Source organism: Colletotrichum spaethianum (assembly GCF_022836535.1).
Source record: "Colletotrichum spaethianum MAFF 239500 DNA, contig18, whole genome shotgun sequence".
Taxonomy (NCBI): domain Eukaryota; kingdom Fungi; phylum Ascomycota; class Sordariomycetes; order Glomerellales; family Glomerellaceae; genus Colletotrichum; species Colletotrichum spaethianum.
In genome coordinates this window covers 594,855-621,939 of record NW_026054788.1, presented here as the reverse complement: position 1 = coordinate 621,939, position 27,085 = coordinate 594,855, and the positions used below count along the sequence as shown (strand labels likewise).

Sequence of the window (27,085 nt, the reverse complement as noted above, 5' to 3'; positions counted from 1 at the left end):
TCGCCGTCGGCTAGGTCGTTGGTGTGGCTTACAACCCATTGTTTGTGACAAGTCGCATGCTTTCTGTGCAAGGCAGAGAGGCCCCAAGCCGTCTCATGGGTGGCAAGAAAGGACACCCGAGAATGACCTCTTACACAAGAAAGCGGTGTCGACAATTGGACAAGGGTTCTGGCAGGTGCGGCCTCGTCTGACAGTCATTCGCCATATGTCAAGGTCGAAGGTGGTCTTTGGTGTTGTTGGACGGAGTCGGTTAATGGTGGAAAGAAAGCGGCTGGAAGTGCATGCTGGATATGCAACGACATGCATGGCAAGGATGTCCTGGAATAGAAGGCGCCTGCTTCGTACCCCCGAGCCATAGGTGACCTCAGACCTCAGGCCACACTGGAAATGAATGTTCTTGCCGTTTGCCTCAGCTTAGATGCTGCCTACCAAGAGTACTACTGTATAATCCTCAACTTTGCCTAGAGGACCTCAGACAATGCGGCGATCCATGCCCGGAGGATGACTCGGAGATGCTTCGTTACTATGCGGTGTCCATGGGTGAGACAGGCTAAGGAGCGGCATAAATCTGGTTAGCCAGCTTGGAGATATGCCCGTCAAGAAAGAAAATAAAAGAAATAAACGCCAGATGGGTAGGGATCCGATGCTGGGCCGAATCAGCTGGCCGCTGACACCGGTTACACGACATGGACCGAGCCGAATCCGAACCATGGCGACAGCTCGGATCTGGCGTTGGTGCACCAGCACCAGCACCTGCACCTGCAGCAGTGTCCACCATGCTCGAGGTTGGTTTGCAGTGTTTCGGGACGGCGTTTGTGCGGAATGGAGAAGTCCGCACTGGTGTTCCCGGCAGGAGCCATGCAGACGGAAGCGATCTTGTCTGGCTGAACTTGCACAGGAACCAGCGTAAGCCTGTGATGCGCCATGTAGACAGACAGACGCTGCACCGGAGAAGCCAACGTCGCCAACATGGGGCGTTGAGGTGCCAGGGAACGGATGCAATTTCTTAACCATCAATCATAATGATAATAGAACGATATGAACAATCACACAATGAAGAGGTTACACAGACCACATGCGGCCGAATGGAGTCGGCTTCCGGGTCCGGACACCCCAACCCTGCGGCTTCCAAGGTCTTTCTTTCCATCTTGCCCCCTTCAGGCCCTTTGCTCGCAATCAGGTCACCGGCACATCAGGGGCCGAGTACCGAAATACAGTCAAGTATCGAGCCCTGACGGAGTATCGCAGTCTCGACGGGTAGCCGCCCGATGCGTGAGGTGGCGAGTACCAGTGGGATGTGATGAGATTACGGGCTACCAACACTGCCGTTGTCAACTTCGACAAGGACGTCTAGCCCATGCGGGCTATTAGCGCGACTCATCCCAAACCCATTCGTATAAAATCTCGCGATTTCTATCCCAGGACCCGGTTCTCTTGCATTCTGCAGCCGAGTTCTACACATGGTGATAAGGTCAGTTGCACCAGCTCGCCTGTGCAAGGGGTAGTGGAACCTTACCGCGGGCGTCTCTGCTTATTGTTCATCTCAAACTCATCTCATTACACACCGTCACTTCTCGCCCTGTGGCATTCTACCCCGTCCGATCTTGGCACGCCTCCACCCTCTGTGTACAGTCCCCAGACGATGCCTGTTCGACGTCCCTCTTACTAACGTCCGCGCCTCCGTCGAAGAGGCTCTCACCCCTTCCAGCCAGTTGAAAGTCGTGTCCCTCACGGCTAATACTAGCCACTGGCATCTACAGGTCCAACGTCGTGGCGGCGGGAGGCGTCCCAACATGATCGCTTCGAAAGCAGGCCCCTTCTCTCCCTAATCCCTGGGGTTAGTTTCCGTTGGGCCGGAGGCAAATGACCCAAGAAACCTCGTTGGAACAGCAAGTATCACAATCGCTCGGCGCCCGCCACCTGTCAGATGGCAATATGCAATCACTGCCACCACTCGAGGCAGGCCAAGAACCCCTCGTTGATACTATGGTCTCAAGGGTAAGTCAAATGCCCCTGATTGATTACTGACCCACATACACGCCCAATGGCTGACATAAACACAGATACATCTTCTAGTGTTGGTTTTGAGTATTGGGGGTGGGAAAGTGTACCTGGTAGGGGGCATTTGATTTCGGCCTGCAACCCTAGTACATCAGGTTGACCTCCATGTATGCCGTGCTATGAAGATGAATCCCCCATGTCCGCTGGGCAACCCCAGGACGCATCAGGATCGAAAAGAATCACCTGCAGAACCAACGCATCTATACGAATGTCAATCCAATCGAGCGGGTCTGTGATTTCGAGCTAGGAGGACGGAGAGGGCTCGGAAAGTGTACCTCTACACGTTGTGGATAAATTGATGGATATAAGAGAGCTGCAGGAAGCTAACCGCATCCAAACAGGCTGTGGCAGAAAGTCCTTGGTAGTTGCCACTTTGTAAGTTGCGGATCCTCTCTGCTCCCGTATCAATCCGCAGTTGTTCACCACGAGGTTATCTCTAGCGACCAATGACGTTTCTAGCGACCAATGACGTTGTGGCAACATCTCGACCGACACGTGTGGTATCTGGATGGACAAGGGTGTAAAGAATCATTTTCTGGCTGGCCATTGGCTTACGGTATCGGTTCCGAAGGACGTTGATTGGCACTTGTGAGATCTACTGCCTAGCAAAACACTCGGGCTGCCTGCTGCAGAGTCCTTACTATCACGTCTATCCACACCGCAAACAAGAAATGAAGCATATGTGAGCCAAGACCGCAGTTTTGTACTCAGGCTTCCTTTCATTAAAAATTGCTACAATTCAATCCAAAACCTACCACTTAACCCTGTCAAAACTACAGCAGAGCAGCCGCTCCCATGACCAACAGACCAACAGCCGTTGCCCACGTAGTGGGCGGCGAAAGAGATCCAGCTGCATTGCCCCATCCAAATGGCAGACCTTGGGTCTTGAAAGTGACGTTCTGCGGAATTGTAGCATTGTAGCACTGACCGCTGGCGATATCCAGATTGGTCAGGTCATCCGGCACCGTGAAGAACATGTAGTTGTTCTGAGGGATGTCCTTAAATCCCTCTGTATTGTAGGGGAATTTATTGCCGGAATCGGTAGCGCTGGTGTTTCGCAGCAGAATACATTGGACTTGGCCAGGGTAGTCCTTGTACATTGCGGGATACGCCTTCATCACATCGGAATTCGTAGTATCGGCCACCAAGATGAATTTCCGCTCGGGGAAGGTCTGGAAAATCTTGTCGAGCAGGAATCTTCGGATAGACAAGGTTGCTTGGACATCAGAAAAGTTGAGCGGACGTGTATCAAAGCTACCCAGAGGGTAAGTTTTGTAGATAAACTCCATGTAATTCCGAGTCACCTGCTCAGGAGTTGTCGTCAAGTAGTGGAAATGGAAGTCTGGAATGGACGCGGACCAATTGGCGTAAATATCGGGCATGTTCATCCAAGGCGTGAACGGACGAGCAAAGGAGTTGAGAAGGCCTTCCTTAGGTTCATAGATTTTGGTGACGCGCAGGATGTCGTCGATGTCGGACACGATCGTCAGGCCCTGAGGAGGCACGAGGTACGCAGTCGCGTTGCCACTGTTAGTACCGTTCGTGTACATGTTGAGGGTTTGGATCGATTCGGTGGCGTTGCCTGGAAGCAAGTGCCCACCATTCGACCCTGTGGTGTTGCGCAGCTTGACGAACGCGTCAAAATCGCCCTCGCTGGTAGTCAGGTAGGGCATGTTGATTGTTTGGGCACCACCACGCGCATTGACGGCTCCTCCACTCGCCCCAGGCCGCACAGAGACATCGTTTACGAAGTTTACGGTGACGTTTTGATCGTCTTGCTGAACGACAAAGATGGATTTGGTCACGTTGCGTGCCTGGGCTTGTTGGTCGGCGGGCAAATCGGCAACGTCGACGTCGATGAGGAAAATATTAGCCAAGTCGTCAACCTTCGACTGACTAATGTTGGGCTGTTTGTAAATGTTGCCATGCACGCGGACGTTCCAGCCCTCGTCAGTCCAATTGCCATAAGCCCTGTGCAGTCCATGTCAGCAAGCGCGTTCGGTATAACTGAATTCACCATCGCGATACTCACGGGATATTCAAGGCCTGAGTAGGCTGTGCAGCCAGGTCACCATCGTTGATTCCCAGAGAGCTGAGTACCTGGGTGCCTGTCGGGAGGCCCTGAAAGTACTGAGGGATACCGGACAAGACGAAGGACGACACATCGCTGCCCAGGCCTCCAATGACGCTGTTGACATAGCTGCCGATATCATCGGTGACATCGGGGGTACGCTTCACACGGCTTGGTGGTGGCGTGATCATAGGATGAGCAGGGTCGGCTGGAGCAGCGAGAACAGTCTGCAACAGTGCCAGCGGCAGCAGAGATGCACGAAGCAAGGCCATGGCGAATCGGTATCTCCTTAGCAAAACCGTTGAAGAACACTCGACGGCAAGACGACGATGATGTCAATTCTGGGCGTCGGCTAGGCAACGTGAGGATTGCAACAATCGAGGTACCAACCTGGATTCGAACAAAGGGAACACGAAGATCTCACTTGACGAAGCTCGTGGTAGGAAAGGAAAAAGAGAAAAGTAGGGAAACCGGCAGGTGGTCTCATGATCACCGACGTTGCCTCTTTGTTTGCTGACTGTTGTACCCATCAATAACCCTGTTCTGGGCGCCGGTTCCTAGTAGAGCTGGGTAGTGACGTCAAGAGGCTGGGGAGCTAGGACCGGGATTGACACATTGGTGGGTTTCAGATCTACAGCGGGACAGCGAATCAAGCTTCTTGGGTGGGGCCACTGCGCCGCTAGCACCCCCTGCTACCGAGCGCTTCGAAGATTCCGGCGTGTTGCAATACTAGTTATAACCGAGAAGTGGAATGCTCTGAACATAACGTCTTAACTCTATCGCGCAATGTATATTTCTAGGTTCATCCGTGGGCACCTTGAAAAGGTTCATGAGTTAATATTCCGTACCATGGTCTAGACCAGGTTCTCCCGATGTCCGTTGCAAATGAGTGTTGTGCGACTTTGCCGAGGCTCCGGAAATTCATGTGTCAAGTTTGTCCTTCAGCCCCGAAACGCCGACTGAATTGTTGTCTATGGTTCTAGACACGAGTTAGCACCTGTATCAAAAGTATTCGAGATCCAGGGGCTGACTTATCCCCGTCCATAGGGGGTCGCCATCTCGCCATTTCTAGAGAGACGGCAACCAGGACTACCTTCCAATGGCCTGTCCTTTTGATCCAACAAGTACGCAAACCTTGAGCGATGGGGAAAGACTAGCATCCCATGTCCTCGGCGTTCCCGGACAAGCACAAAGCTTTGACACCAACACGAGATGGGTCCCGGGATCGCTTGACACTTGTTCAGCAGTTCAACCCCTCCATCACAAGGTCTCGCGGGGCTGCCTAGCATGCCTCTGCTCGTCGCAAAGCACAGCCATCATCTACACAGCCATCCCGGGTTCGGCGAATTGAGTCCCAGTTCTGTATAGTCCTAAGCAATCGGAAAGCTCGCTCTGTTTGGTTCGCACGACCTCCTAGGACTGGTTTTTGTTTCCTCTCCGGCGACAGTTCGCAAAGGAGGGCATTCCGCGCGGACAAAAGACGTCCACAAAAACCGCGCTCTCATCCATTGACCCCGTTTCCGGGAGACAATCGGGCAAGTGTTGATCCCTACAAGAGAACAACGGGGATTTGGCGTCCTCCGATGTCGTGGGACAGGGCCCACGACTGAAGGTTAATGCGCCTGACCAGATCACATGCAAGCATGTCACACCGGTGGCAAGTGCCGTGGTGTGGCTCGGAGAAGAGCTGACTGGCTGCAGGATTCGATACTGGCAACTCTTGTCTGCCAAGTAAGTCCAGGGTCGTGTATTGGAGTGGTGAGAGCCGAGAGCTGAGCGTGGTAGGAATTGTCAGACCGACGAGTTTCTGTTTGTAGGCCTAGGAATCCTCGCAACACCATCGTGCGGCCAGCAAGGCGAGACTGAGGCAGATTGCGTATTGAAAGATCGATACTGACTGTTTGTGACCAACGCTGAGCTCTTTCTCCCACTCCAATTGACACAGAGTCTAACCCAGTAAGCGGGCACGACGAGAACCCGGAAAGGCAAATCGTTGCCAGCTCGACCCTACAAGCCATGTCTGCCGTTGACTCCCAGCGACCTACTCTTGGCCAAAGTACTGGTTCCAGCGGATGAGTCCTGACGAGCGGCCTCAGACCAGAGGCTCTTACCCAAACGACTCATAGTAACCCCCTTTCGCGCACCGAATGGTGACTGGAATGTGTTCCCTGCCGGTCCACCCACCGCAGCCCTCGGCAAGCCTCACCACTTTTCAGCGGCGATCGCATCACCGGCAGGCCGGGCGGGTTTAAAAGGTAGGGTCGACGACTGCGGACGCAAAACTTGAACCAAAGGGCTACTTAGGGTTAAGTTCCGAAACTCATTCTCTCAGCTGAACTGCATTGTCTGGTATAGACAACCATAGATCACAATAGCTCCAAACGCAGCAAGCACGAGGTCCTGATACAGGCTCGGATGCGACGTATCGTGAATTGTCAGCCCTTGCTGAGAGGTCTGCGGTAGACATTCCTCGCGGAAAACGAGAGTCGGAGAACTGAAGGGGAGGTGTCGTGCGTGTTTGAGCCGACATAGGCGAGAAAGCTTTCTTCCGATTGCGACAAGAACGTCGACAGCTGGTCTTCAAGCTCGTATCTCGAACTGTCCTCCGGAATATCCCGAATATCAGGCGTATGATTCTGCGGCTGAGATGCGTCAAGCGCTGTCATTCAACAAATATGCTGGTGAGAGCATTTACGGAGTGGAAAGGTGAAGTCAAAGATCTAGTGTTACGCTGGAAAGAGCAGGGAGGAAAGCGACGCGTTACTACGCGAGCAATCAAATTGTGGGTCGCAAGAGCGCGTCGGCACGTGCAGACAAGATGACGGCCACCGTGCCCAAAGCCGTGCTCAACACTGTAATGCCCGACGCACTGACCTGCATCCTCTCTCTCATCTAGGTATCAATTACTAAGACTGGATGAAGAGAACCTTTACAGTATCGACATCATATCATCACTGCAATGGAATCAGATACGCCTGGAAAAGACCGCCAATCAAAGCTAGCCGACGAAATTCTCGACGCTGGGAAAAGGGCGTTCGATCCTTCGGCCGATCCCGCCTTGAAGGAAGCTGCTCGAAAGGAGTTCCAGCAGCTCATTGATGGGTATGTGGATGCGAACCAGTGAAATGGCAAGCGGAATCTTCTGACAAAGGGTCTAGGAATGGGTCCTGGAGCCTGCTTCCTGTATTGAACGCATTGATCAAGCCAAATATTGTGCCGACATGGCTGCGACCAGAGTTAATGAAGATATTGACCCTGGTTCCGCTTCGGCCTGATGGTGTTCGGGGAACCATGGAATTTATCTTCTCCGTGCATCCAAGCAGCACCCTGAAAGCATCTGAGGTAGCCACTCCCCAAAAGAGAGGCGCCAATATTACTCAAGAGGCTATGGCTGTGGTTACTCGCATCATCACCTCGCCCCCTGCGACTATTTTGCCCGAAGACTGGTTCTCCAAGGTTGCACCCCAGTTGATCGCGCTGTTGGATGGAAATGAAGGCGCGGAGCTCAGTACAGCTGCCGCACAAATCATCATGTTTGGAGTGTTGGGAAGGAAGCAGTTCGGCTCACCCGGTAATAACACCACTGCCGTTCCATCAATCGCCATGCTGATTTTGATATAGGATCCCCAGGTTGGAATGTCTTTGTCGAGCCTCTATTGCGCAACTTGAACCCTTCTCGGAAAGGCACAGGCGTTGCAGGGCGCGGAAAAACAGAGGGAACCGACTTCGTGGATCTGAGTGAAAAGGCTGTCCTGGTTCCGGCAGACGAAATCTTCGTAACCCTTCGGCGTATGTCTTCGTTAATCAACTCCACTCCATACCCAGCGCAGACCAAGAGGATGCTCGATCCAGTTCTTCCACAGTTGTGGGCGATATCATGCCAGAGCAAGGGAAACCAGCAGACAGAAGAGCGCTACTCAAAGCCAGCAAGATCATTGCTTCACACTTTCCTTAAATTGAGTGTCTCAGTGTCTAAGCTGCATCTGGTCATTGAGAACCTGCTTTACGAAGGAGAATTGATGACGGCGCCCCGATGGCGGTACCAGACAACCTCCGATGGTCACCTTCAAATATCTGCTATCCCTCTCGGCCATGGCCCGCAATTGCCGGAATTAGACTGGAACGAGATACAGGTTCGCTCCGAGTCCCTCATGCGACTCATGACAGCTAGCTGTACACCAGAGGAGATATCCTCCTTTTTCTTAGAACTCCTTGGGCGATGGCTCCAGTCAACGAAGTCGGCCAAAAAGACGGAAGTGTTGCTTCGGGCAGAAGATAGCCAGTCTGGCAACGAGATTACTCAACTCTTGGAGATCACAATTCTGCAGAAGATGCTGGAACGGATTCCAGACAAGCTAGTCAGCCGTGTCACGCAAGTCTACGAGCTTGCTTGTCAAATCCTAGATCCCAGCGCCATCCAAGACCAGCCGGATGACATTGTCGCAGTCGCTTTGAGCTTGCTCAACTTAGTTATCACGGCTCCGAATTTCAAAAGATCCAGCCTCAAAGCTGAGGTCTTGCAAAGTCTTGAAACGTCACTGGATATACTTAGCAAGTCAGAGCGCTCAGAGGTGTCTCCTACGGCAAAGAACCTTACGCTTCTACTTCGATATCGTGAAGCGATCGATCCCGCGGAAGAAGATGCCTTCGTGCCCACCGATAGGCAAGTTGAGGACAGAAGGACATACAAGCTTGCTTTGGAGTACATTACTCAAGCAGACAATCCTCCGCCAATCCGCTCGGAGGGCCTCAACCTCATATCCGGTCTAGTGGCCTCCAACAGTAATGTCCTGGATGTGCAGGCCACCCTCGTTCTCTTTTCGTCTCTGCTTCAAGACAGTGAAGATTTCATCAATCTCCGAATCGTGAAGCTCTTCATACAACTGGCTAGCAAACACCCCAAGGCAACCACGCAGGAACTTCTTGAACATTACTTGGATGCCAAGGAGACGTCAACAACGGATGTCCGCTTACGATTTGGAGAGGCTTTGGTTCAAGTAATCGAGCGCCTTGGCGAAACCTTTGCCGGCGATATCGCAAAGCGAGTTTCCGAGACATTATTATCGATTGCTGGAAGACGAGGGCACCGGCCGAAGACAGAAGCTAAACAAGGTCGCGACCAGCGACTCCGGGATATGAAGAAGAAGCAGGCCGAAGACGCCTGGGGAGGAGACGTTCCTGACCTCAGTGACGATCTGACTGAAGAGGAGCAAGTCAAGAATGAAATTTTGACCCAGATCGTTGAGGGCTGGGAAAGCAAGAGGGGCAGCGAGGACGTCCGCATGCGCGCATCCGCCCTGTCTGTCTTCTCTGTTGGCCTTGAGACAAACATCTCCGGTATTGGTCCTGACTTAGTCTCCATCGCCGTGGATCTCTGCATCAACGTTCTGGCACTGGAACGAGAAATTGAAAAGGGTATTGTTCGGCGTGCAGCCATCTTAGTAGTTCTGGGATTTGTCAAGGCGCTTGATGCTGCGAAACAGTCAGGTCGTAGGCTCGGGTTTGGATTGACAGACCAGAGCCGTGAGGACATCACAAGGACCCTCAAATACGTTGCCGTTACAGATAACGATGGCCTGGTACAACAGCATGCTCGAGACGTCATTGAGAGCTTGGAGGCCTGGCAACTTTCATCCATGGTTCCTTCGAACATTCCGGCCATGGAACCAAGCATCGGCAGATTAGCGGGCTTGACCATCGACCAGGATCGTTCACTTCCATCTGTTAACACCAAGCGGCCTAGGATAGAAGAGATCGAGTAGTAGGGACAGTTCGAGTAAGCCAATGTAGTTTTGGGAACCAAAATCCACAAAGGCAACGTCGTGCCAAATGAATGAATAGATGTCGCAGGACTTGGAGCAAGTGATTCGGCCCTGATCCGGTCACGTCGGCTCCGACTGGACGGGAAAAGTGGAACGAGAGACCAGGATCTTTCCTATGTGCATACCGTCACGTGACAGTCACGTGATATCGCGCGAGACAATTACGAGAGGCGCGGGCGCGTCGGCTAGAAGCTAGGTACCTTTTGGAGGGGTGTGTGTTTACCTCGGAGTAAGTACATGGCGGTACTTCTCACCACTTCGCCCCCAGGCTAGGCGCGTGCCTTGGACATTTCTATCTTGCGAACTTCTCGCCACCTCGCAACAATGGTGCCCGCTCGGGTTATCGCGGACTCGGATGATTCCGACGACAACTTCGATCTGGGAGGTAGCCCTTCGAAACCTCCAACTCCCAAAATGCCCATCGAAGGTCGTTCCTCTGATCCTGCCAGTATCGCGACTGGCTCAACCGACCCTAAATTCTTCCAAGCGATCTACACCGAGCAACAACGCGCGGCTGCTAATGAGGCATTGTCGAATTTTGATCAATCCCTCGCGTCCAAACACCCTAATATCCTTTCTCCTCACCTCAAGGTACAAGCAAAAAAGGACTTGACGACCACCTCGTCACTCACATCCATCACCGAACCTGTAATGGGCTCCAATCGTGCGAAAAAGGAGAAGAAGGCCACGGTGGTAGACCTTACGCAAGTTAGCACACCAGGAAGGAGCGTCAGTACAACTCCAAAAGATATGTGGGATGTTCCTAGCAGCCCAGCACCCGATCAAGCGGCACCCCATTCTGTGCCCGCAAGAGCTAGAACACCTGGCGGCGATAAAAAGAGGAAACGGGGGAATAATTTTGAGTTTACTTCTCCATTGGCCATTGCGATGCCTTCTCAAGGCTCGACGCAGCCTTTCGATGTCACACCCGCTACAAAAAGGAATGCTGGCTCTGTTCACGAAATCAAAAGACCGAGGCTCGAGAACCCCGAATCGTCATTACCGGCCGAAGATGACGTTGATATGGTGGTGGTTCCATGCGACGCCGATGTGCCCTCGTTCACTGATCTGGTCTCTGGCCAGAAGCCTGTTTCTTTGTGCATTGAGCCCCAGACTCTCAGCGCAAGCCAACGGCTGGAGTACGAGTACCACTCAGTTAACCCATCTCCAGAGGATCATGGTCCTGTACCTACTCAACCATTCTCTACCCTACCAGCTACGGCTCGTTCAAGCGGGGCGACGACCATAGCATATTCTACGCCAAGTCAAACGCGTGTGGTCGGCCTACCGCTGGTGCCCTTCGCGGATCATGCCATTCTCGATACAGTTCAGGAGCAGACACAAGAGCTTCCCAATTCAACATCAGATCTGGAGGCAACGGTAGAGATCCAATCATCGCCTGATATTATATCCGCTGCACCATCTCGCCAAAACAGGGACAGGCCCGATAGCAGATTGCCCAAGACAGCGGATAGCTATCAAGATAATGGAAGCTGGGATTTAGGCGGCATTGGCTCCCGTCATGAAACGTACAGGTCTCGTCTCAGCCGACGGAGGGGTAGCGACGCTTCTTGGCAGGACCAGACCGAGAACCTGGAAAAGATGGAAGTTCCCGTGGCTGATATGGGCCCAGCCGCGCAGCTCCCCGTTGAGGACCTTGCACCGGCCAGCTCGCCCAAGCCAAAGCCGAAGAGGGGACGACCGAGGAAGTCAGAGGCAGCCGCTGTCGCCGTCACCGTCACCGCCGAGGCCTCAGCATCGCCGCAAGCCAGTGAACTGAGTGATGTCACCAAGGATCTTTTAGGAGCGGACATAGTAGCGGCTACGCATTCAAACAAGAAGAAGCGTGGTCGACCAAGGAAGGCGAACAAGGCCGCGACAGCAAGCGGGCAGCATGAACCTGAGGCACCTGCGGCAATCCCACACGATAGTAAGCACGCTGATGCTGCGATGGATGAAGAGCACCCGAAGGAGGTCCAACCGGGGGAGACAGCAAAACCCAGCAGGGGCAGACGGGGCGATAAAAGGCCAGGCTCGATTGGAACTGCGGTAGAGACATCGCCAACGGCCGATGGTTGTCAAGGGAGGGACGAGGCTCTAGTGCTGCAGCCTGTAATACCCAATGCGGCGCCGAAGCCCGGCTCAGACGGACTGGGTCTGCAAACCACGGCAACAGAACAAAAAGGGGCGGTTGACAGTACACCCGTCAACAAGGACGAGAATAAGCCGGAGGTAGTGGGCAAAGCTGACGAGAGGAAGCGTCTGGCGGCACCCGCGTCTTCAGCAGGAAAGCCGATATACCGAGTCGGGCTCAGCAAGAAGTCCAGGATCGCGCCACTGCTGAAGTCACTTAGAAAGTGACATATCTCGGTTGCTCGAATGGCATAGGGACCGGAGTTCTGGGGAGACTTTGCGAATGTCTTTTCCTCTCTATTTTAAGATACCCAGCACGGGATGTGGGCAGCAGGCGTTAAAGGTGGGAGTGGGGATATTTGTTGGAATTACCGCAATGGTGAGCCGATTAGTGACTTGTCGGCCAATACAAAACCCAATGGTATATGAAGACGACCCAGAGACAGTCCTAGCTACCTGTTCTGACAGGGCAGTAAGCAATGAAGACGTTCATGAACACCCCATGCAGCAGCGCCAACGCCACGAGGGCTGAACCTGGCGATATTTATGTGGCAGCAGCTGCCACTCATCCAAGGTCTCAAGACAGCTGGGCGCATTATCAGCCACACGCAGCAGCCTTCAGACAGAGATCAGGTGCATTCTGGTGATATTGACTCGATTGCAACTGGACGGATGGGATATGGAGGGGTAATGGAGGGGTGATGGAGGGGTAGGTTGCTGGCGACAGGCGCCTGCCGCATTTTGCATGCTGCACAAGGGGGGGCGGTGTGCCCCTGGCATTTTGGACATTTTGGAAGAGCCCCCGATGAGCTGAAAAAGAAGTCCAGGCGCACGGTCACAAGAGTCTGAAAAGAGACGCAGAGTGGATCTATCAGAACGGCTCATTGGCCAATCAAAGGCAAGAACGGGGGCTTGCTGGTGGCTTGACGTCCCGCCATGTGCCAGAATGACAGTCTTGGACATGGCAACCCCGCGCACCTCAGCGAGAGTCTTTACGCTACTATGGGAGTGCGGGGCAAATTTTGCAGCATCGATTGAAAGAGAGAGAGGTGGGACACACTGAACAATTGGAGGGGTGGCCGGGACTGGTAGGGACCAGGATGGGGACGACTGGCGGGGAGGCTCGACTCGACGCCGACTCAACAAGACCGACTTTCGGCCGCTTGACGTGCTGGTTGTGACTCGTTTTTTTTTTCTTTCCCCTTCCGATCGCGTCGCTCACAAACCGCCGTCCTTCTTTCTGCTAAGATCTTTTCGCAGTTGCAGAGAGACGAGGTCTTGCGCATATTCCCCTCCCGCCCCATCTACCCTTCCTTTGCTACAATCGGGCTTCCCCTTTTGTGCCTTTAGCCCATCTCCCTCCCCCTTCTCCCTTCACCGCATAAAAGTTATCATGGCCACCAACGGTACAACCAACGGCGAAACCGGCGCCGCTGCCGCCGCCGCCGCCCCCGCGCCTGTCGACACCACCCACACCCAGTCGCAGCGTTATCTGAGCACTCGCGGAGAGGACAGCGGTGTATGACCTTCCATCTCATGTTTCCTCTCACTCATCCCGCTACCGACCTCGCCCTGGCGCCCTTAAGACATAATTCCGGGTCTTGAGCCGCATGTGCTGATCGCATCCACTAGTTCTCCTTCGAAGAGGTCGTTCTCAAGGGCCTTGCGAGCGATGGCGGCTTGTTCATCCCCGAGCACATCCCCCAAGTTGGCGACTGGCAATCCTGGAAGGACCTCTCCTTCCCTGACCTGGCCCACAAGATCCTATCTCTGTACATCTCCCCGTCCGAGATTCCCTCCGCCGACCTCAAGGGCATCATCGACCGAAGCTACTCCACCTTCAGAGCTCCCGAGACCACACCGCTCCGCCACCTCAACGACAACCTCTACCTCCTCGAGCTGTTCCACGGACCGACCTTTGCCTTCAAGGACGTTGCTCTACAGTTCCTCGGCAACCTGTTTGAATACTTCCTTGTGCGCAAGAACGAGGGCAAGACTGGGAAGGGTATGCTTTCTGCGGCTTGCGAGCCTACCTGCGAGCGACTGCCCCAATCACTCGTGTCGGACTAACACGTCGTGCAGATAGGCATCATCTGACTGTTGTCGGTGCCACGAGCGGTGACACCGGCTCTGCCGCCATTTACGGTCTGCGAGGCAAGAAGGATGTCTCTGTCTTCATCCTCCACCCCAAGGGCCGGGTGAGCCCCATCCAGGAGGCCCAGATGACTACCGTCCTGGACAACAACGTCCACAACCTTGCCGTCACCGGCACATTTGACGACTGCCAAGTAGGTCGCACACCAGAACAGCCGCACACGGCACTCGTCTCCTAACACCAATGCCCATCTAGGATATCGTCAAGGCCCTCTTCGCCGACCCCGACATCAACTCGACCCACAACCTCGGCGCCGTCAACTCCATCAACTGGGCGCGTATCCTGGCCCAGATTGTCTACTACTTCCACTCCTACTTCTCCCTCGTCAAGTCCTCCGAATCCTTCAAGCTTGGCGACAAGGTCCGCTTCGTCGTGCCTACGGGCAACTTCGGTGACATCCTCGCCGGCTATTTCGCTTTCCGCATGGGTCTCCCCGTCGACAAGCTCGTCATCGCTACCAACGAGAACGACATCCTGCACCGGTTCTGGACGACGGGCAAGTACGAGAAACAGCCCGCACCTCCCTCGGAGGCCACTGGCGGCCTCGCTCAGGATGGTGTCAAGGCGCACGAGGACGGGGTCAAGGAGACCCTCAGCCCTGCCATGGACATTCTGGTCTCAAGCAACTTTGAGCGTCTGCTGTGGTTCTTGGCCTACGAGTTCGCCTCAAGCGCCGGCATGGACGACGAGTGGAACAAGAGGCAGGCTGGCCAGGAGGTGTCCGCTTGGCTTAAGGACCTCAAGACCAAGGGCGGTTTCGGCCCGGTCTACCAGGATGTGCTCAACTCTGCCCGTCGTGATTTTGAGAGTGAGCGCGTCAGCGATCCTCAGACCGTTGAGACCATCAAGAGCTACTACAACAAAATCGGCTACGTACTGGACCCCCACTCCGCCATTGGTGTCTCCGCATCCGAGCGGTCCATCAGCCGCGCGGGAGCCGAGGTGCCGCACATCTCGCTCTCGACGGCCCACCCGGCCAAGTTCGCCGGCGCCGTCGACCTGGCTCTTAAGGAGGAGCCCGGGTTCAATTTTCAGGAGAAGGTGCTGCCGACCGAGTTTGTCGGCCTGGAGGAGAAGGAAAAGAGGGTAACAGAGATAACCAACGACTGGCAAAAGGTGCGCGAGGTCGTCAGAGCTCAGGTCGACGAGGAGCTCAAGGCTGCTGCCGAGAGCTGAGTTTGAGTTGAGCATACAAGGAACATGAAGCATACAAGTCGCCCACCGCGGGATTCTGTTTCCCCCCAATGAGCGAGAGAACATCAAAGAAAAAAAATCGAAGATGAGACGAAGAGGCATATGGTTTAGTTGGGGCGCTTCCGTTGGCGGTTACTCTGGCTGTGAATTTGCATTCTGATACTGCATCACCGTGTTTTGATTTAGCTCCTTCATCTTGTCCATAGATCAGAAACAAGAATGTGACAGTGGAGGACCCGGAGAGCCACAGGAAGGATAAGAGGTGTTTGCGGCGCATTTGCCTTGCTTGACGGTGCTTGGCCACGGCCAGTGTCTCTGGATGTTTACCCAACACACACAAAAGCAAGCCAGCACGCACTTTATGCGGAGCAGAAGACCACATGAATGATATACGAATTTCAAGCCCGGGAAGCTCTGTTCTATATATCTACTCATATCGTGTCAAAGACAATGGGGTTATGGAGGAAAGCCGTGGTCTGAGATGCTGATATCTACATTACAGACTCTCCCACAAGCACATGTTATGATGGTATTTTGAAAGATGTGTTTTGTGATCTGAATGAAGTTTGTTGTGTCAAACGTAACGTCAGTAGGAAAGGCAGCGTGCGGGACACCAAAGGATTTAGACCATGTATGTGCCTCTCTGAGGTATGATTGTGGCAATCTCTGGCACTTCGCAAGACACGCCCTCCGTCGACTCCAAGATGAAGACCACAATCGGTAACTTTTTTATCAGGTCTGCACAGCAAGAGTTGTTCTATGTGTACGTGATCCCTCGACCTCCATGCCCAGCGATCCTTCCAGGTATCCGGAAATTGAGCGCAAGATGACAAGGCCCGCAATCAGAGCCCCTAGATTCGTCTTCTCGGCATCCCCCACCCCGATTGTTGTAGACAAGGGCCAGTGTGTTAGTTATCCATATATAGACAGGCGCCGGGTGGAAAGGACTCGTCGTCCGGTAGCTTCGTGACCAGAGCTCAGAGGCGGCCGCCGCAACGCCAACGCCGGGGTCGGTGGTCAGCTGTGGAGAAGTTGAGATGGTCAGCAGCGGCAGCAGGGTGGTCAGAAGTGGTACTCAGGCATGCTATCATAAGAATGAAGTGAGAGGGTATGAACGTCGTTGGTATTGATCTTTGGGATGTTCGACGCTATCCGGAAAGGAGAAGTTTTGCTTTCATGTCACTTGTTCAACTAGCTTTAGGTCTGCCTATCTCACGGAACATTGTTGGGATGAGGTGACTTTTGGGGGTCACGGGGGCCCTAAGGGGAAGTGAACAGCTTGTGCAGGTACTTGTCGACGAATGTTGGAGGTACCGAATGAATCGGAAGAGGACTTGGACAGTGAAGTCAAACTGTGATGCTTGAGAACTAGAAGTCAGACGGTGGTCTTAGTCTTGTATCAGTGCTTTACAACGACGAACCCTGGATCCAGGATTAGCAGTAAGATCATGTCTCTGATGGTTTCCAGGAGGCTTTTCTTCGAGTGGCCCCATCTATGTTTTGGGACCAGCAACTCTAGAACAGAAACCCCCAGCACGTTGATCGAGGCCCGGAAAAGACAGAAGTATTTGGTCAGTCGCCCACAAGTGAGCGCAAGAATTGTATGGTATTTCTCGGAGATGGAACCGTTTATACTAGTCTCGCAACCCACCTGGAGAGATGCAGAGCCCACTTCGCAAGCGCGATTCCCGAAGCAAAATGATGTCAACTTGGAATGTGTGATGAACTGAGAGAAAGGCTGCAAAGATGAGTCACCAGCCGTTTTACCAGCTTCCTGCAGTTATCAGGTTGAAAACTTAATTCTTCGGAGTTGGAAGCATCGCACTGGCTACCAATACGGTACCAGTAGAAAGTTTATACTACAGCACTTTGCAGCATCATCATGGGTCTTGTAAGGAATGAAGTAGCCCCCACGGTGCAATTACAACAACACAATGAATTCTACTTCACATAACATGGTTGACTTGAGGGCCCTAATCAAGAGCAGGCCATATCCTACAAGAGACCCATCCATGCCAATGTTTAGAGAAACCACAACGTGTAGGAAACGATCGGGCACCAGCGACCAAGTCGACTGGGTCTACGTAACCACAATTACCAGTTGGCTGAAGTCCTACGATCGATTGAGGTCAAAAAACTTCGGCGCTGATTCAACTCGCTACATACGTAACTTGATGCAGAGCCGGTGTGCGATAATACCATTCGAAATACTCATGCCAAGAACGCCTAGAGACCAGATACGGGCAGGCCGTATAGCAGACAAAGAGCAGGTCCCCGTCTCAATTTCAAATCCAGTGGACGGTGCAAAATCAACAGATTCCCTTTATCCATATCCAGCAGGAGCTACATGTGACTCCAGCAAAGTAGAGCTATGACGGGTTTCTAAACTTCGACGTGGGCTATTGGGAAGGAGGCAAAGACCACATGTTCATCTGCGAGGTACTCACGCTGTGGCCGTGTTTGGGTCGACTGACTTCAGCCTTGGACGGCTCCCAACCATCAACTGTCCCGAGTGCAATTTGCTGCCACCCACCAGGCATCGAGAAGCAGGCCCTTGTCATCAGGCAACAGGATTCAGTAAACAAAGGCACCAGCAAAGAAACCGCTTCAAAACTTGCCGTCGAAAACAACAGCACCGGCTTCAGGTTGCCTCAAATTACCGGCGGCGATGCCGTCCTAGGAGGTTTTATCGTCGTAGGAAGTACATCCTGTCCTACCAACAAGACACAAGACAGTCGAAAGACGCGGCGAAGGAAGAGGCCAAATTTCAAAGTGTACAATTCCCAGGAATAAGGGCCATGCTATGAGCAACTTAGGGTGTGCCTGGCCAGCCCAGAAAGTTCTACGTGGCAGCCTTATCATGGCTGTGTAGACGGTTCCGTCTTGTTGCTGCAGTGTGACGATGGTGGAGGGGTAGAGTATGGTCGCCCAAGACGAAGTTGGCTAAGATATGAAGGAGAAAGGTACGTACCCCATCTGGCAAGCGTGGGATGTGGAGGCCGCCCAAGCGCAGCCGCGATGATTGACAGGGACACTACAGTACGATCCTCGTCAAATTTCTTAGGGAAGCAGTCCAGATACTGTGCTTCCCGCATGGCGGTCCCACTCCCTTATCGCAAAGCGCCGTCCCCACGTGCCGTCTCCAGATCTCCAATTCTCCAAGTGCATTTCTCCACCAGGTAGCCATCATCCACCACCAAACCTGGCTTGGGGGATGGCCGACATTCACAGACCATGAAGCCACACCGGCGCTCTTGGGGTTTGGATTCGGACGCTCCGGCAAACACTTGGTAATCCGCGTAGGGCCTTCACTATATCTCTGTTTTTCCGTTTCATGCCAGTCCGAAAAGACGTTCGTCTCTTTTGGCTCCTCAAGGCAACGAGATGATGGACCACCGACGAGTCGAGACTCAGCCCCGGAGCTGGCCCCGAATGACCGCCCGCCCCCCCCTTCGCGCGTGAGACATGCCACTCATGCGCCCCTGACCAAACGACCACCCAAGTCTCACCGCACCACAACTTGTGAGGCCGTCTACATGACTGCCACTCTAACCTCCTGAGCCCGGCTCGGTCTCACCTAGGTCAGCGACATGGCACCCGACAACCTCACCGTCGAGGGGGGGCACGCCAGGAGAACGGCGTCTTCATACAACGCAACCCCCTTCAAAGCTTCAGGGACCGGTTCGCACGCCTCCTCGTCGTGTCCCACACCTCCACGGGCGCCATCCACCGAACCGGCGCCCATGCCTCTCCCGCCCACGCGCTTGAGCCTCGTGGTCCCCGTTTGCTCTTCTCCATGCACCACACCTCCGATGACTCGCAGCCGTTCTGCGAGGCGTCCGTTGGAGTCTAGTCTAGTGATGGCTTCCCAGAACTCTGGTTCCAGTCCTATGCCAGGGCACTGCTTTTTGGACAGGACCCTTTAAAAATCAAGCCTTACCCGCTCCCGCTCCGTCATGCAGCTGTCTCACCAATCCTCGTTCGTTCTCAGACCCTCAGTCTTCTGCACTGGTCACCTGCATCCCGCTCTCTTTGCTGTGGTCTGCTGCCTTTGGTCCCAGATCCCCATATCAAGGCGTCGATCTCTCTTCGTACGGGCCTATCCAACTTGTATTCTACCATCTCCACTCTCTCGTGCTGCTGTCAGGTCTCCCCTATAGCTCACGACTCAACGATCCCTATCCGTATATAAGAACCCATCATCAGAGCCCAAGACCGCGACTTGCGGTATCTCGTCCTCGAAACCACTCTGGGCATCCCGTTAAGCATCCCTCGGCCGCATCGCTGCGGCAAAGATCGCATGGCCACCCGCCGGTGGTACCTCGAGACCTCTCCGGACGGCCGGTACCAGTTCGTGTCTCTCAAGCGCTCCCGCTCTCACCACCACGACCGTCGCCACCACCATCACCATGAACCCGAGCCGCAGCCGCAGCCCCACCGCTGCTGCCGCGACGACTGTCCGCATATATCCCGAGAGGAATGGAACGACCTCGTGGAGCGGGAGCGCAAGCTCCGCGAGGCCAACGACTGCCTGACCCGCGACAACTACTCGCTCAAGTGCAGCCTCCAGGCCTCCAACAACGAGGGCCAGCGCCTGAGCGGCCTCGTCACGGCGATGCAGGCCGAGAACCAGCTCCTGCGGGAGGAGAACGCGTCGCTGCGCTGCTCGATCGAGAACTCGGGCGACAACGCCGCCAAGTACCTGCGCGAGCTCGAGCGGCTGAAGAGCAAGCTGGGGAGGGTGGAGAGGGAACGGGACGGGCTGATCGCGCGGGTGAAGGAGCTCTCGCGTCACGCACACCACGGCATATCGGAGCGCATCGAGGACCTGAAGCGGCTGGTGCTCACGTGGGAGAGGAAGTTCGACGCGGTGGATGACCACAACAAGAGGTTGCGGCGGGATCTCGAGGCGCAGCGGTGCTTCATTGATGACCAGGAGGCGAAGATCCGGGTGTACGAGCGGATTCTTCGTCGGCATGGCTTCATTCGGTTCGAGTGATGGCGGACGGGGTGAAGTGGGCGTACATTTTTGGTTGACATTGTAGACTCTGGGCGCGTTGGTTGAAAACCTCTTCAGGGGTTGGGATCACATCTTTCTTTGGCAGGAAGGACGTCTGGCTGGACATCTGTTTTCGACAAGTTTGTTGGGTAAGTTTCCATCCTGCTCATGGCACTAGGTGAAGTCTAACACTCGGTTTGACGCAGGGTTTGATTGGAATTTGCGGGCTTCGTCATTATTGGCTTCGATTTGCAGATAGACTTTGGCTGACGATGCTTCATTGGACATCAATCATGCAGGTGAACAGAGCCTGGCAAGGGGTTGTCATTGGATGAGGTACCGCGGTCTGACCTTCGCTCACGACACTTTTTTCTTCCCTTTGTCATGCAGCTCGGTGCTTGCCACGACTCTGGCTGCTTGTGCGCGGAGGAAATCCGACGCACTGTTTTTTTTTACAAGTCTCTTTGATGGCAGAGTACGAGGGTGAAGGCTGTTGGCGCTGCCCAGTTTTGCATATAGACCCTTTCCAGATAGACCGATGATACCAGCAGGCTCAACATTGCGTCCTGATTTCGTTTCATGTAATAGAGATTAGCCCTCATGATGACTGAAATGTCGTATTTACTGTATGGTCTATGAGTTGTATTGTATCTAATTTTTGGGGGGGAGACGATTGGTACTCGAAAAGGTGAAGTAGGACCACGTCGTTGTGCTGACGCAGTCAAAGTGACCCGACTCCGGCACCGGGTCTCCTAGTCAGCTGGTTCCGAACCGAGACACCGCAACCCCATGACGCCATCCCGTTGTCCTTTGCCTCGCTGCTCATTGTTCCCCCCACTTCCAGACCGTCCTCCACGGAATGACAGATTGGAAATTCGACCGCGTCCATAACTTGTTCGCGTCCGCAAGATTGTGGACCGTTTGACAACGCCGAGCCCCGTCGCGATGGTGTGCAGCGCAAGGCTGCAGCGGTTTCCCTGACGCAAACCTCCCAACGCGCGAATGCGCGAATGCGCGTACCATTTGCTCGTATTATTCCCCTTGCCCCAACGGAACCCCCGCGCAGGATCGGAACCCAGGGAAATTCGCTCGGAAAAAAGTCTGCTCAGCTCGTCGGGGGTTGCGGTCTCGGAATCCGTCCTTTTTGGACTTTGGCAGCGCACCCGCCGCGTTGTCCGCGGTACCTCTCACCTCACACCTCGGCTAGAGTGCTGACACCGAGGTGAAGCGAGAGGAACATCCAGAAACAGAATCAAGGTCGTGGTCGAGTGCGAGGCTTAGCCGCACTCGGACATGGGGGGCCGCGGATGGGCATGTACGGTAGACCCGGGGGGGGGGGGGGGGGATTACCGCAAGGCACGCGGCGGACGGCAGTGTGTGAGACGAGGGCCCAAAACGGTCTGCGGCTGAGTACGGCGGTATCTCTACATGTTTTCCACACCAATATACCCTCCCCGAATATATGCCTCTCTCCCTTATCATGGCTCATCAGGTGCGCTCTACTCGGTTCTCACTTGGCGCATCGAATCCTTCGCCGCGCAGCGACGTGGCCAGAATCTGACCTGGCTACCTCCCGCGACGGAGACACAGGAGCGGACGCCGGAGGATCGCGAGGTCGTTGCTGGACTCGGACGGGCGTAGTCCACCGTGCGTCTGAGGAATTCGAACGAACATATTGCATTCAAGGTTCGGCGCGGGACAATCCGTGATGTGTCGGGCAGACGCAGCATGTAGAGTTGACGATGGCAAAGCAGGGTGCTAGGCAACCAGTTTCCAACTTGGGTAAGGAAAGGGCAAGTGGATCCAACCACTTTCCCTGACTGTGTCAGCGGGCTCCGTACGTAGGTACTACCTGCTGCTTGTGGAGGTACGTACCTAACATGGGAAGTTCTGCACAGCCAACCCTGACAGGGTCCTTTAGCGGACCACCTCTTTGCTCTAGCAAATCAACTTACACGTTTCCTTCCCTTCCTCACGCCGTCACCCTCTGTATCGGACTTTGTCTACCTACCCGCGCTGGCGACAGAAAAATGAGCCGTAGACGAGCCCGAGCCCGAGCTTGGATGAAGAATGAGAGAGATTTCGCGTGGCATTTTCGCAAAAGACTGGAACCCTCCATGCCACAACCGGCACAATAAGAGTAGAAATCCACCCTTTCTCCAAGCGGGTACGTCTGTAACACGGCTCGCTGCAAAGCTTTCACGTAATGACAGTATCATTGGTCCCTTCGCTCCTTCTGCCTGCAGCAACTTCTGCTCTGGAAGACTAGCCAAAGACGCGTGCTCGGATCTGAGGATTCCGTCATTGGGAGGACGCCGGCCCCGGGCTTGGGCTCCCAGGGACAGGCTTTTGCACGCAGAATTCTCCGATAAGCACAAATCATCTGGCTGGCCAAAAGTCGCACTCCTTCTCCGGCTGCTTCCAGTCGTTTCCAGGTACGACTAGGTACGGCTAGGTACGACTGAGATACAGAAGCCGCGGAAGGAATGCTCACGCTAGGGCGGGCGCCGGCGGACGCGTGAAATCCTTCGCGGGCGTGAGTCGGTGATGGCCGGCCGCTGCTTTGCGGCCTGGCGTAGGCGCCAGGGCTGGGGTTCGAGGGCGGCGGGGACCCTTGGCCGGGTCGCCGTTTTAGCTGCCCACTGCCAGAGGGAGAGGATGGCCGAGGGTTGTCTTTTCCCCGAGGCAAGGTCCACGGATCGAGCCATCATCAGGTGAACCACGGTACCTGCCATCTTGGTGGTGCCAAAGGATTTGGGTGCTTTTTCAAAGTGTATAAATTACGCCGTACACTTGCAGCCCTCGTTCGGCTATCCCACCCTTGCTGGATGGCGGCAAGACCAGGGGTTTGGGGGGAGGCGAGTGGTTAGTGTCGCCACGCGTTTCGAAAGGGCCTGCCGTTCCGGCTTTTGATTCTGCGAGTACAGTAGGTAGGGGGGAACGGACCCCTGGCAGCCCTAAAGAATTGGAGCCCATGATGGTGAATTGCCCGCGTCTCCAGAGCAAAACCATGCCCTGGCCCGTCGTGTGTTTCTTGCCTGGACACGCCGCCAGCCCCTGGTGAGGTGGCCGCCTAAAAGTCTGGCGGTTGACGCCGGCCGCAGGGCGTAAAGGATGGCACTAGCAACATCTAGTCAAGAGTGTGTCAGTCATCAGAGGCAGACACCAAGGCACTCATTGGCCGTCATCGTCCGAACTTGCAGTTGGACGGGAAGTCAAAGTTGACAGGCCTGTCAAGACAGAGTGCGTGCAGGGGGACTGCCTGTCGCGTTAGCCTGCGGGGCGGTGTCCGTTAGTCTGTGCTTAGTTTTGGTTCCGCAGCAGCTGTCCCAGTCGTCGAGCTCACTTTGTCTCTCCGTCACTCGATCCCATCCAATCCACCACCACCACCTACAGCCTGACCACCATGGCAATGCGGCTCGCGACGCTCCTGCCATCACCCGGGGCCATCAGTGTCGGAGAAGTGACCGATCCGAGCGCGAGTCCTCAATTGGCGGTGCCAGACGAACACGCGGGATGCGAGGAAAACCAACACCACCACGAACGCGCCATCGCCGGACGTGCATCGAGCGCATGAATCGGAGTCGCGAGCGACAGCGGCCTCAGTCACCGGCGCCAACATCGTCGTCGTCACGAACGAACCGCGTTTCGTCGCGGGGTCCAGACACGCAGCGGGGAATGAGTGACTCACGGCGTGGGCCAAGTTCCCCCCTCCACCCCCCGTGACCTCTGCCATCGAGGGGTCTCGCGACGGCCTCTGCTAGGCTGCAAGACGATCTCGGCCACGATCGTTGCAGATTATTGGTCCCGACACGGCACTACTCACGCAACGCGTATCATGATCCCTGGGGCCGTAGGCATGAGCAGGAAACAAGTTCGCGGCACGCATAAAGGGCTTGCAGGAAAGGACCGCGCAGCGCCAAGCGGGACCCCGTTGACGTCGACGTCTCTTCAAGAGCTCGCAAAATCTTCTGGGAGGGGCGAGCTGGCAGTTCTACGCATCTACCTACCTACCTACAGGTACAGCTACGAGAGGTCTCTGCATGGCGATGGGCAAGCCACTCACATCACCTCACCTCTTTGCGCACGCAGTTGCGTGCTTCGCCCTCGCCTCTGCTGCAAATGCGAAGTCCAGATGCAAGTGCATCGCGCTGCGCAGCGCTGCGCAGCGTAGCCTGCCGCTTGCAAGCTTGCAAGCCAGGGTTTGGGGCGAACCAGTCTCTCGGGTACCGAATCCGCGTTGGCGAACCATTTCCCGGGACGCACACGAAGACACACACACACACACACGCGCGGCGAAATCAGGCGTCCAGGTTGAAAATTTCAGAACCAGGCAACCGACAAGTTTCGTTTCTGCCTTGTTGGCTTCGCTGGCCCTGCACTGCCTCGGCGAGTCGGCCCTGCGCCAATGGGGACTTGTCCTGCCACCGAGAATTTCAGTCTGCGAAGCAGTGCTTCCCACCACATGCCCCCCCCTTTCCTCGTCTTCCTGCCCTTCTGTTTGGCTGGGCGCGAGAGACGACTGGATCAGTCAGCAGAAGAAATGGGAGTCGATTCCTGGTCATCTTCTTTTTTCCACTTTGCTTTCTGGTAATCTGCCTCCCCTTCCCGAGTCCCGCTCCCTTTTAGCCCCGTCCCGTCTACACCCTTGTCCGCCCGCGCGGCATCAACCAGCAGCAGCAGCAGCAGCAGCAGCAGCAAGAACACAACCGTCGCACCCCTCCCCTCTCTTCCCTCCCCCCTCGTCTCCCCGAAAACCCATTCCCCATCCCATCTCGTCATCCCATCCCTGGTCAAGGATGAACCCGCGATTCCGCCGCCATCCTGCCTAGCGAACCGCTGCGGGCGGATGGGTGCGTTTTGCCTACGGGTACCATGCACACACACACACACACACACCTCTCTCCCTACACATAGGTAGGCAATGTAGCATACGAACATGAGCGATGACTCTACACGCGCACTGCGCAACTGCGCCAAGAGGCAACCGGCCTAAACCAGCCCAGCCCTACATGGCCACTACCGATGCGATACCTCTGGAATGCTGCCAATCTCCCCGGGCCTCGGGGCGTGTTCCAGGTACCCTTTTCGTTGTTGTCCGGTGCCCCCCTGCCCTGCACCCGTTCTCCCTTTGCATCGCAAAGTTGCGCTGCTTGGCTTCCGGAGGCAGCAATGTACAATCCACTCCCACACCTCTCATCCACACACTCTCTCCCTCTGGCTGCGACTTGCTCTCTCTCTGCTCACACTCCGTGAAGGCTGCAACGTGCTGTGTCTAAATAAATAGAATGTCCCAAGGCGTCGCATCTTCTCCTTTCTCCCCCTTTCCATCCATCTCACGTTTGCCTCTTCCCTCACGGTCGCGGCGGTTCCGTCTCTTCTCCCAAACCAAAAAAAGAACCCGGTCCCATCTTGGGCAGCATTCACCCCCTTATATACCCGACTTGACTCATCTCGACAAGGCCACGACTTGTATTAACCCGCGCGCGCCTACCACACCACACCACCCACATCGAATTTCAAAAAATTTCAATTCCAACAAAGCTCAAATAGAATCCTGCGCATACAAACGACGGACGACCTCCCTTTTTGTGCCTGCACAAGGCGAAAAGGCATTTGCGCCTTGACTTGGTTCACCGAATCGATTTACGCTTGATCGACAACAGGCCCGCCCGGCCGCCGACAACCAGCAACCATGTCTTCGGCTAACAGAAAGGAGCAACGGGTCTCTTTTCAGACCATCCCGACTTCCAAGAGCCACCGTCACCAGACGAGCGACTCGGGCGTTGGGTCCGACTTCAGCTCGAGCCCCACGGCCCAGGAGTACTTCGACCTGGAGAAGAACCACATCAAGCTCAAGGAGGAGCACCTGGCAACCAGGAACAAGCTCAAGGACGCCGAGGCCCAGCTCCACGAGGCCCACGCCCGCTTGAAAGCCATGCAGAACACCATCGATGTCCTGGAGAACGACAACAAGGCTCTGGATCGCGAGAAGCGCAACTTGCGCACAGAGGTTGAGGCCCTTCGTGAGGATATTCGCAAGACACGCTCCAGCCCGCCTCGGGAGTCGGCCAAGATGTCGGGGCCCTCCCGGCCCATCCCCCTTCTCCCAAGGAGCCCAAGGAGTCGAAGCACTCGCGCCGCAGCGAATCCAAGCATCACCGCGGCGAGTCCAAGCACCACCGCAGCGAGAGCAAGCCGCGCAAGACCACCGAAGACAAGGAGCTCGAGAAGCGCGTCAAGCAGGACAAGGAGCGCCTCCGGGGCCGCTTCGACCACAAGGACGACAAGAGCGTCGCTTCCAGCAGCAGCTCGGGCCGGAGCAAACAGAGCGGCAGCTACATTGAACCCTTGGGTCCTGCTGCCTCCCGCCCCGCCGTGGAGCCGGCGGGCCGTCCCCGTCACGCACGCACCGAGTCAACCTCGTACCACGACTCCATCAGGCCGGCCGTCTACACCACCGTCACCGAACCCGCTTACAGCACTCTGCCACGCAGCCCAGCATACCCGGAGTACGACAATGATTACTACCCTGATACTACTTCGCAATACGTTCAAGAGGACGGAAGTTATCGCTTCCACCCTCTGCCGAGTCCTCTGCCGGCCGATCCTCCCCGCGGGAGGTCGTACCGGTAAAGAATCAAAAGCAG

At 55.1% G+C, this 27,085-nt stretch overlaps 6 protein-coding genes across 6 annotated transcripts; 5 read left to right on the top strand and 1 right to left on the bottom strand.

Annotated features, from left to right (window-relative positions):
• Window positions 1-2,834: 2,834 nt before the first annotated feature.
• ColSpa_07287 (uncharacterized protein) lies at window positions 2,835-4,404 on the bottom strand (the record flags this gene model as incomplete). The annotated part of the gene is made up of 2 exons (XM_049273499.1): window positions 2,835-4,032; window positions 4,094-4,404. The coding sequence occupies 2 exons, from the start codon at window positions 4,402-4,404 to the stop codon at window positions 2,835-2,837; spliced, it is 1,509 nt and encodes a 502-aa protein (XP_049129456.1).
• Window positions 4,405-7,519: 3,115 nt separating this feature from the next.
• On the top strand, window positions 7,520-9,894 carry ColSpa_07286 (RNA polymerase II holoenzyme cyclin-like subunit; the record flags this gene model as incomplete). Its single annotated transcript, XM_049273498.1, has 2 exons — window positions 7,520-7,703; window positions 7,763-9,894. 2 exons carry the CDS (start codon window positions 7,520-7,522, stop codon window positions 9,892-9,894), a joined length of 2,316 nt encoding a protein of 771 aa, XP_049129455.1.
• A 384-nt stretch (window positions 9,895-10,278) lies between these two features.
• ColSpa_07285 (uncharacterized protein) lies at window positions 10,279-12,315 on the top strand (the record flags this gene model as incomplete). The annotated part of the gene is made up of 1 exon (XM_049273497.1): window positions 10,279-12,315. The coding sequence occupies one exon, from the start codon at window positions 10,279-10,281 to the stop codon at window positions 12,313-12,315; it is 2,037 nt and encodes a 678-aa protein (XP_049129454.1).
• A 1,165-nt stretch (window positions 12,316-13,480) lies between these two features.
• ColSpa_07284 (threonine--tRNA ligase, cytoplasmic) lies at window positions 13,481-15,418 on the top strand (the record flags this gene model as incomplete). Its single annotated transcript, XM_049273496.1, has 4 exons — window positions 13,481-13,606; window positions 13,720-14,092; window positions 14,170-14,375; window positions 14,438-15,418. 4 exons carry the CDS (start codon window positions 13,481-13,483, stop codon window positions 15,416-15,418), a joined length of 1,686 nt encoding a protein of 561 aa, XP_049129453.1.
• Window positions 15,419-19,736: 4,318 nt separating this feature from the next.
• Window positions 19,737-20,435, top strand: ColSpa_07283 (uncharacterized protein; the record flags this gene model as incomplete). The annotated part of the gene is made up of 1 exon (XM_049273495.1): window positions 19,737-20,435. The coding sequence occupies one exon, from the start codon at window positions 19,737-19,739 to the stop codon at window positions 20,433-20,435; it is 699 nt and encodes a 232-aa protein (XP_049129452.1).
• Window positions 20,436-26,130: 5,695 nt separating this feature from the next.
• Window positions 26,131-27,071, top strand: ColSpa_07282 (uncharacterized protein; the record flags this gene model as incomplete). The annotated part of the gene is given in 2 exon segments (XM_049273494.1): window positions 26,131-26,461; window positions 26,479-27,071. 2 exon segments carry the CDS (start codon window positions 26,131-26,133, stop codon window positions 27,069-27,071), a joined length of 924 nt encoding a protein of 307 aa, XP_049129451.1.
• Between the last annotated feature and the right edge of the window lie 14 nt (window positions 27,072-27,085).